This window comes from Schistocerca piceifrons, chromosome 8 (assembly GCF_021461385.2).
Source record: "Schistocerca piceifrons isolate TAMUIC-IGC-003096 chromosome 8, iqSchPice1.1, whole genome shotgun sequence".
NCBI classification, from domain to species: Eukaryota; Metazoa; Arthropoda; class Insecta; order Orthoptera; family Acrididae; genus Schistocerca; species Schistocerca piceifrons.
This window is the reverse complement of record NC_060145.1, coordinates 246841510-246851811: the sequence shown is the minus strand read 5'-3', so window position 1 is coordinate 246851811 and position 10302 is coordinate 246841510. Positions and strand designations below refer to the sequence as shown.

Here is a 10302-nt window from a genome sequence, read left to right as displayed (position 1 = left end):
ATTACTTTCGTTTTGGAGATGCTAATCTTCATACCATAGTCCTAACATTTCTCATCTAGCTCTGAAATATTACTTTGCAAACTTTCAATCGAATCTGCCATCACAACTAAGTCACCCGCATATGCGAGACTGCTTATTTTGTGTTCACGTGTCTTAATCTCACCCAGTTAAAATAAAAAATCATTTAGTATTTTGGAAAGGCAAGGTGTCTTAATCACTAGGTAACAGGTCAAACGCAAAGGGTAGCAAATAAAATAATGAAGTCGTAAGTCTCCCTGTTTCTAAAGTGGGAAAGGAGTTCGGTAGGTCGGGTGTGAGCACAGCAGGTGACGCGTGCTATCGGACGGGTTGCCCATCGGCCGCCGGCCTGAGAAATGCCAGCAGCAGAGGCGGGGACGGCGGCGGCACGCGGCCCTATCGCAACCTTTGGCGGCCGACCTCAGCTCGGCTGGGCGCCTTTCCTGGGAGCACATGCGCTCTTCTTCTCTCCCCCCTCCCCTGGCGCCTCTCCGTCCACCGGACGACAACGCAGCAGCTCTCGCCCCCGTATAAATAGGGCCCGCGGCCCGTGGTCGGTACATCAGTCCTTCCAGGTCTGCAGAGCACAAGAGACACTCTCAGCTTCTCCACCACCACCACCACTACCACCGCCATGTTCTTCAAGCTGGTAAGTCGGAGGCTGCACGTGACGACGGGTGTTCCAATGCGTTGGACCACTCCTCTCGTTCACTCTCTCTCCCTCCCTCCGTCTGTTTGACTTCGCATTTCGAGCCGCGAAAGCTGTCAGTCCGGGCGGCGTCTGCACTCCGGCGCACCGGTGCACTGCAGGGCGCATACTCAGAGGCGCGGCCGGCGTCCGCTTTCTACTCGCTATCGCTCTCCCATTGTCTGCCACCCCGTGGGTAGGCCGCTTCTCAGAAGCTGCAAACGCCCACGGAAGTGCTGACCCACGCTCTCCCACGTCTCGTTCCCACTGCTGCGTCTGGCATCCACTTGCTCTTTGCAATCACCATCCAAAGGCGTTTAGTAGGACAGAGAAAGACTTTCACAAGTCTAGAGAAGAAAAGCAAGTTAGTCCTGTCACGGTCGCCAAAATATTTACTAGCCTCACAGCAAGGGTTTTAGTGAAAGCTTCAGGTTCTAATAATTTCGTAATCCAGAAGTACGTTGTATCTCATCCTGTAACCTGGTTGAAGGATGAAGTTTGCACCAGCCTATTTATGGCAGAACAGAATGCACTAGTACTATCAGTGGGATGTGAGCTGGAGCAGTTCAGTTCTTGTCACTCAATGCATAGACCAGAAAAATTAAAACAAAAAAAGCTAGAGAACATTCTTTCACACGTCCACAAATGACCAAGTTGGTCCCGTCTAGTCAAAAAAATTTATTCAACAGTTTGACAGCAGTTTCTATCGAAACGTTAGATTCTTAACAATTTCATAGTTCTTACATACTATGCACTTCATGCAAACTGAAGAGTGCCCACAGTGACAGTGATATTACCTGCGTATCGCAGAAAAATCATCAATGTTGAGACTGTCTGTGGAATGAAAACTGAATTAGTCAGCTGCAAGAATAATGTTTTTCTCTCTCTCCATTCTATGTCCGGAGAAGAGGAAATAGTTCCATACGTATAAACGTCACATAGTAGGTCTTGTCACGTTCGCCAAAATACATTCATTTGCTTCAAAACAAGGCTTTATATGGGAAAAGTAATGTTCCAATAATCCTGAAGCACTAGTAAACGCAAGCTGAAAAATGTAGACTTCTTCTATGATTTCACACGTGTTGTGTAGACCAGCGTAAATTTTGAGAACATCTTTCTCAGTATGTGTACTATGATGACAGTACTAGCCAATTTGAAAAATCCTTTTATTGTTCGACCTTTGTAAATAAAAATTCCGAAATCTGCTTTTCAGTAGGCGTCGGACCAGTCAGATTAATTACTAAATACTACCTACAGTTTAATCACCAGCATCAACAGGAGGTTTTTACGGCTGGTGTATTTCACGCGACAATCCTGTCTTTTGTGCTAGTCAGCATGTCCAGTTATACTATCATTCCGTTCTGTAAAGCTGACACAAAGTGAGATAATTGTATCTCAAGTTTCACCGCTTGGTGACGATTTCCCTGTTTTATATTTGCAACATCGTCTATGCTCTTACATTTTTGGAACTGACACGCAACTTTCGTACATTACTGAATCTAGGAGGCGCGTATAACGCACAGCTGCACTGAGGGCTCAACGCGTGTTCCACCACTGGCTTTGCTCCGTTGATGTAGAAAAATGAAGTTGCTCTGCAGTTTGAACTGCAGGTTAAAGTGTAATTTTCTCTGCAAGTAATGAGTTGTCTCCTAGACTGGACGAAAGCAAATACACACCACATCGATTACGGGAAATCCTAGTACAGTACTAAGTTTTTCTAAACCGGAAGAGAACACCTTTATATGCCTGATGAAGACAGCGTCATTTACATGCGAAAGCCTTAGCTTCGTCTTCCGTTTTGTACGGGCACTTTCACCTTAAGTTTTCTTTGTGAAACTCAAGTACAACACATAACTGAACGATCCCGCGTTCAAGCAGAATACGGGCGCATTTCATGGGAAAGATCCATTAAAATTTAAACGCGAATATCCCTCTCTGAGGAACGACATGTCTGTCGAAGTCGTATTCAGTCCCCATATGATCGTTTAACGTCATTTCACTTTCAGCTGCATCATCATCAATCATGTCTTGCCTAGGAGTCAGCAGAGTTAAGTACGTATACGAAGGCAACATAAGCTACACAAACTTTGCCCTAGTTTCATAGCTTCAAGCTGACTTACAATAATTATAGCAGCAATACCAGCCGAGAGCTTACATTTCTGGAACGAAGATGCAGTTTTAACGAATTTTTTGAAAGGTGTGAAACGTTTAAAAAGCGCAGTAGCGTTGATAACAGTGTTCCGATGTTATTTTCTGTCATCCATATCTTTTAAAATGACGGTGGAAGGGAAATAGCATTTTTCTTCTCATCCGATTATTTAGCTTGTAGCTTTAAGTGAAAGTGAGGCATACACTACAATTTTAATATGGGTAATACCGTAGAAGTATTTGCCACATACGACGTTTCCCCGATATTGCATTTACTGTAGTCCTTCCCTGCCAGGGATAAGCGTTTGGTGAAAGTAGTCCGGCCTGTCATGGAAACGGGTAGTGTAGCCACGAAGACATCACAGCGTGTAGCAACAGGTTTGAACGATGGACGGTTACGGGTGCAAGTAAATTTCCCGCCGTGTTAAGTGGAAGCGTGGATCGTCTGGTGACCTATCGAAAGAAGGACCCATCCCAATTAAGATGCTGGAAAGCGAACGCAGCGGCCGGAGCTCCTAGCAAGCTGGACAGCCTATCGGGCACGGTGACTGAGCACCTTTCTCGCCGCTGAGTGACGCTGGAGAGGACGCCATTGCGCAACGGGAGACTCTCGAAGGACCGTCCGGAAACGGGGGCAACGCGCCGACGTAACGTCCGCCGGGCTATGAAACGAGGTCACCGCAGTGGGTCCTTGTGCTCGCCTCTACACACGGTCGTCTTCTCACGGTGTCGGCGCACCCACTGTTCACAATGTTCGGGTTTCTCTCAGTTAGATGGTCGTCGCGCACTCGAGACTCAATATTTTTATCTAACGAAAGGATATGTGGAATTTTGCATTATTAGCTTCACGTAAGACAGCGATTTCGAGGCATTAGTGATTTACATAGAACGCTCCTTGGTGTCAACACAGTCCTTGTGGGCAGAAATGTTTTCGACTGAGGAGAGAGCAGTAAGAAATTGTGTTTCAAGACGGCGGAAATGTATAATGACTTTCCAAAAATGTGCTCCTATGAGGGAGAACTGACTCTTAAAAGTACAACTCTAGTATAAACACATTTTCCGGAAAAGCACGGAATATCTGTTGCCTATTCTAACGAGGTTTCAATGTCTGCTGTCGAAAAATGGTTGTGACGAGGCTCACTGTTTCAGTGGGTATGTGACACGCTGCAAATCACACGATGAGGACTCGATCCACGGTCAGACTTCGGAATTTTTCTGTCACTTTCTAATGGAAAAATGCTAAATTTCGCCGTGATTTGGAGTACACGTACAAGTATAGGTCCAGATGTAACTCTCTGGGTAAGACAGTTCAAGAGTCCTGACGAATGCAAGAGTCTAGAGCCTCTAACAAGACCATGGCTGTTAAATCACAACAGCAAATCTTAGGGTTGAATACCGATTTCTTTCACCGATTAAAGCTGCAAAAAGCAGTGATACTATACAGAGAGGATATCGAGGAGAGCGGGGTAGAAATTTGGGGCAATAAGAATTTTGTATTTTAGCTGCGTTCCAAATGCATTTCAGACGAAAGTGTGAAGCGTTCAAGAGAGTGAACCCATTGAAGCGCAGCAGAACTATAAAGTCTTTCGACTGTTTCTCATACACGTTTTTCAAGTCTTCCCTACATCACTTGGGCCTTATCGGAATGGTTCCTTCGACAGACTCACCCATCCCTTCCTAGTTCTTTATGCTGTTTCCAAACTACTCTTCGGATTAGTAGATCTTTTTTGCTGTAGATTTCGGCTTTTATCGACTTCATTGGTTATAACGGATTTCGATTAAGTTCATGTTTCCCTCAGTTGTACTGCTGAAGTACATACGTTCATCTTCTTTCGTAGAGTACATACTAGAAGTTGAAGAAATGGCAGCGAAATGTGCAGGGCGGGAATGTACAGCTAGTGGTTACGTTGAATGCGTGTACTGTACAGTGTGGAGTGTCGCCACCTCGCACGCAGCTTCCTGGTGAGAGATGCGTGACACCGACGTCTTGGCAGTGAGGGCGGCAGCGCCTTTTGCGGGCGAGAGATGCCATCGGAAGACGTCCACTTGTTGCGCATCTGCCGACCTTGCCCTCTGCCCGTATCTGCGCTATCCCCGGTAGGAGGGGCCGAGCACGAAGTTCTTACGACAGGCGTCCACAGAATGTCAGGGACTCCCGGCATGCAAACCGCAAGAGCCTCGCCAGTGCGTTTGCTCTTCACGATATCGCGTGCCTTCACACAGCGATGGCCGATGCGAGTTTCAGTATGTCGATAAAAGGGGAGACGGAGTGGCGAGAGGGGGAATATCTGCGAGGACACTTCAGAAAACGTCAAAGAATAGTACAATTGTTGACGAAATGTGCGCATGGGTTTCATATCTCCTGGAAGTTGAATTAATATTTCCTTTGCAAAATTTCGGTACAAAGTGATAGTCTCCGATTAATATTTGACTTTGTTCAGGCCTGGTCTCTAGATAACGACATTACAAGAGAAGAGTTCAGGTGAGAAATCCGGCAATAAGAAATGAGATGCCCACATTATCGACCGACCGATAAGCAATTTGCCCGAAGTGGTACTCAAGAAAATCTGCCGTCAAATTTCTTCTGCAGTCATCACGATTGAGGTTCCCCCCGGTTTACCTAGACGGCCATTTATTTCTTGTATTCTCTGAGCGAACAACTGCAATCTATTATTATGTCGACTGGATGTTCAACCTTTATCATCCATTCCTCTTCGACTGTTCTAATCAGAATATCAGTCTCTCGCCCCAAGGCCGATACTGTACTCATTATCAGAAAAACATTTCATTCACCATTCGTACTTCTCACTAAAGCGAAAGTGTATCCGTATGTCAACGCTTCTTTATTTCATGAATGAAACCGACGTTTAGAGAAAAATAATCCCACATACACCGATGATTGGTTCGGAACTGAAATGATAAAAATATGTGATCAACAAGTGATACTGTGATGGAGTCAATGAAGCTACGTCTTTCTCTAAATCACACTTGTAATCGGCTCAATATTTTTTTTCCCAAAAGTATCAGTTCTGTAACCTGGAAAAGCAGGAGCGTATATTGCGACAACAAGTTGAAAGTATGATTCCGAATGGCGTTTGCAGTCATTCGCCTTTCACTTGCTGAGCAATTCCGCGTGAGCCACGCGTGAGGACCTCACTCTCTGACTCAAGCAGATGACGCCAATGAATCGTGACGTCAGTATTATCCTACAAACCACGAGTGAATACATCCCGGAATGGTTCAAAACTGAAGCTTGCCATTGGTTGCTCTCCATTTTCTTTACCAAACACAGACTTTCTGGGATACTGCACGAGCGCATCAAATGACTCTCGACGTTAGAGTTAGCGAGATTAAAGTCTCTGGACGACTAAGGACAGCTACGGTACAATGAGTGCATCGTTTACGATGACTGCTAATCTATCACCACGTATGGGCAGCGTATTTTTGATTGAAGTCTTGTACAGTTCTGTTCTCTTCTTCTTACATCCTCTTCATCTCTCTCCTTCTCTCCCTCCTTCTTCTTCTCATCCACCTGCTTTCTTCTTCCTCCTCCATATCCCTCACCTCCGCCTCATCTTCCTTCTCCTACTTCCTCTTCTCATCCTTTTCCTCTTCTTCTCCTACTCATCCTTCTCCTCCTCATTCTACTTCTTCCTCTTCTTGCCATTCTCTTCTTCTTAGTCCTCTTCCTCCTCCATCTCTTACTTCTTCTCTTCCTCTTCCTGCTCTTCCTCCCGTGCCTTCTTCTTCACTGTTACAAATACCATTGAAAACAGTATTTCTGACGAACACTGCTTATTTACTTCCCCAAAACCACCCCTGTACTGACCCGTGTGCTTCAATTGTCTGCCGCAGGTAACCGTGCTGTGCCTGGCCGCCGCCGCCATGGCCCTGCCCCAGAGGCCTGTCGCTGGAGGACGAGGCAAGGACGCCGTCATTGTCTCTGCCACCAACGATGTCAACTTTGATGGCTCCTACCGTTACAGGTGAGATGTTCGAGAAATCAGGCATAGTTAGGAACGTACAACTCAACATGCTTAAAGAGTAGTATCGAAGCTGTTTCGGTACTACTTTAAGCTTTTCAATGCTCTCAAAGAAGCGTACGTCGATAAGGAATTAAATTCCAGAATGCTTGTCTTATTCTGCAGAGGTGTACGCTGTTTTGAAACTTCCTGGGAAATTAAAAGTGTGTGACGTTTCAGAACTCGGAACCGCAACTTTGAATTTAGTGGGAAATGTAATGAAAGAGCAAGGCTCGGTTTGCCTGTGAAAGAGGATGTTCCCAGTTCGGTTGCCAGTCTGGTACACAACTTTAGTCCGGCAGGAAAATTCAAAGGTGGAATTCATTTATAAATGCGCTTCCAGGCCTGAATGGGACTTCATGTAGTTTCAAATACCGTGAAAAATCGATAGTCAGCAAGTAATGCAGTCCTTTGCTGATTTCACACCCAAAATCGTTCGGGACCTATTTTACGTACGAGTACATACATTGACTTTTGTCTTCTTTTCACTCGGTTGCACAAGCCACGTTAACCTTGCAGGACACGCTAATATCACAAATGTGTCCCTTTTTCTGGAAGTGACTTTCATTAACTTCTTTCTTCGCCTGTTATTTCTAGTCACTGTTCATTTCATAAATCTTCAACTATCATGACAACAAACTGAAAGTTATTCCATTCTTTTATGATACAGCATTCATATTGTTCACGTCTGTTCCATTTAACGCACTACGCCAACTAAACTCCCAGAAACCTAGCTCTGTACATAATAAGAGTAATTCATCGTATGGTACGATTTTTTCTGAAAAAATGCTTTGTTGTTCTACAACGGTTACTGATATTACCTTGCATGACACACCTCACTTCCTTTTTTATCCTACTTATAAGTACTACTTCTTCCACTGTATATTCCGGAAAGATCTCAAAATGGTCAAATGGCTCTGAGCACTATGGGACTTAACTGCTGCTGTCATCAGTCCCCTAGAACTTAGAACTACTTAAACCTAACTAACCTAAGGACATCACACACACTCATGCCCGAGGCAGGATTCGAACCTGCGACTTTAGCGGTCGCGCGGTTCCAGACTGTAGCGCCTAGAACCGCTCGGCCACCTCGGTCGGTGGAAAGGTATCAAAGTTACCTTTCTTCTCGTCTCTGTTACTCATGATACTTAGTTTTAGTTTTGTTAAAACGTGACCTAAATTTAGTACTAAATAGGCCGCAGTTTTCTTTAAACTTTTCGTCTGACTAAAGTACAGTATACAAAAAAATTGTTATAATACTTAGTAAAAGCCGCTAAGGCCCTTGAACTCTTCATTTAATCAATACCTCCTAAGAAATCAGAAATCTCAGATTCGACACGGCGAAATCAGCGGCACGTGTGACGCAACTAGCTAGTTGCTCTTTCGATGCATCAGTGCTATGCCAGCTAGCGAAGAGCCTACCGCATGGGCTGCGTCTTCAGTTCAGAATTTATGGCACTTAACGGTACAGCCTTGACAGACAGTCATTTCCCGTCACACTAAGTCTTTACAGTAGAAGGCCCATTACCTTTGCGGTGAAGACTGATATACTGCCTGACCTTTAACCTCTGCGTAGGAGGCTGCTAGCCGGAGGTGCTGGGGTGATGGTCGACAGTCGGTGTTATATAATCGCGTGGATCAAGGTGAGGCGGTCCGTTTGATGTAGCCAGGCTGCCATCCACCTCACACACAGACTTGTGTCCCACGTGACTTGTTCCAAGTATTCGCTTCTTCATAAAAGCACCTGAAGCAATACAGGAAGTGAGTGCGTGCACGTTTGTGTGTTCCGTATGAAGTCACGTGATACGTGATGCACTATTACAACAGAAATTGTTGGAGAAATATTTTTATTAATATTCCGATAACCTGCCTACATCAGCTATTCTGTGTGTTGTGGAAGACTGTTAACGCCACCTCGGCATTTCTCCCACAGCTTCGAGACGTCTGACGGCCAGCGCGCTTCGCAGGAGGGCGCCCTGAAGCAGGTGTCTGCCCCCGGCCCCGACGGTGACGGCCTGGGTGAAGCCGTGCGCGGCGACTTCTCCTACACCGACGACGCCGGCAACCAGTTCGCCATCCAGTACACCGCCGACGAGAACGGCTACGTGCCACAGGGCGCGCACCTGCCCACCCCTCCCCCAATCCCAGAGGCCATCCAGAAGGCGCTCGCCTACATCGCCAGCCAGCCGCAGGCCCGGTCTTAAGCGTCGCCACACCACCTCATGGACACCGCTCCTCTCGCTCTTCTTCTCCTCCGTCTTTTGTACAAACGCGCAACTCGTGACCAATAAAGTTTCGTACATTTAAAAACAATGTCTCTTATTTGTCACCTTCATTCCACAAATCCTTTGACCAACCAGTGGATCCACTAACCAAACATTTCAAACTGTGTGCCGGATCGGGACTCAAACCTGGAACCCCATCATTCGCGTTCAACGCTGTTGCCAAATGAGCTACCGAAGAGTAACTCACAATACGCAATGAAGGCTTTACCTCTGCCAGTACCTTCACCCTATCTTCCAAATTTCACCGTAGCTTTCTTGGTTACGAAGCTTTCCTGGAAGAAAACAGTACGAAGAAATGGTTGTAGGACTGATTACAATTTCCAATTCATGGCAGGAAAACGAGCTCAAACAAAATGTGCAAAAGAAGCACTAGTGCTAGCCCAGCCCATATACAATTTGCCCTTTCTTATTTCTACAAAACTGTATTACGCAATTACTTACGACCTGGAATGAAAACTGACAAATCGAAAAAGGCAATATAATACACTACTGGCCATTAAAATTGCTACACCACGAAGAAACGCAGATCATAAACGAGTATTCATTGGACAAATATATTATACTAGAACTGATATGTGATTACATTTTCATGCAATTTGGGTGTATAGATACTGAGAAATCAGTACCCAGAACAACCACCTCTGGCCATAATAACGGCCTGGGCATTGAGTCAAACAGAGCTTGGATGGCGTGTACAGGTACAGCTGCCCATGCAGCTTCAACACGATATCACAGTTCATCAAGAGTAGTGACTGGTGTATCGTGACGAGCCAGTTGCTCGGCCACCATTGATAAGACGTTTTCAATTGGTGAGAGATATGGAGAATGTGGTGGTCAGGGCAGCAGTCCTACATTTTCTGTATCCAGAAAATCCCGTACAGGACCTGCAACTGCGGTCGTGCATTATCCTGCTGAAATGTAGGGTTTCGCCGGGATCGAATGAAGGGTAGAGCTACGGGTCGTAACACATCTGAAACCTAACGTCCACTGTTCAAAGTGCCGCCACGGCGATTAAGAGGTGACCGAGACGTGTACCCAATGGCACCCCATACCATCACGCCGGGTGACACGCCAGTATGGCGATGACGAATACACGCTTCCAACGTGCGTTCACCGCGATGTCGCCAAACACGGAGGCGAC

The 10302-nt window shown here is 45.8% G+C and overlaps 1 protein-coding gene across 1 annotated transcript; it reads left to right on the top strand.

Annotated features, from left to right (window-relative positions):
• Positions 1 to 537: 537 nt before the first annotated feature.
• LOC124711608 (endocuticle structural glycoprotein SgAbd-3) lies at positions 538 to 9189 on the top strand. The gene is made up of 3 exons (XM_047241772.1): positions 538 to 667; positions 6710 to 6840; positions 8810 to 9189. The coding sequence occupies exons 1-3, from the start codon at positions 653 to 655 to the stop codon at positions 9078 to 9080; spliced, it is 417 nt and encodes a 138-aa protein (XP_047097728.1). The 5' UTR covers positions 538 to 652; the 3' UTR covers positions 9081 to 9189.
• Positions 9190 to 10302: the final 1113 nt, after the last annotated feature.

What these genes read in the sequence shown, in the direction of transcription:
- LOC124711608 (XM_047241772.1), top strand. An exon ending in GATGGCTCCTACCGTTACAG is followed by an intron (nt 6,841 to 8,809) that starts GTGAGATGTTCG and finishes TTTCTCCCACAG; the next exon opens with CTTCGAGACGTCTGACGGCC.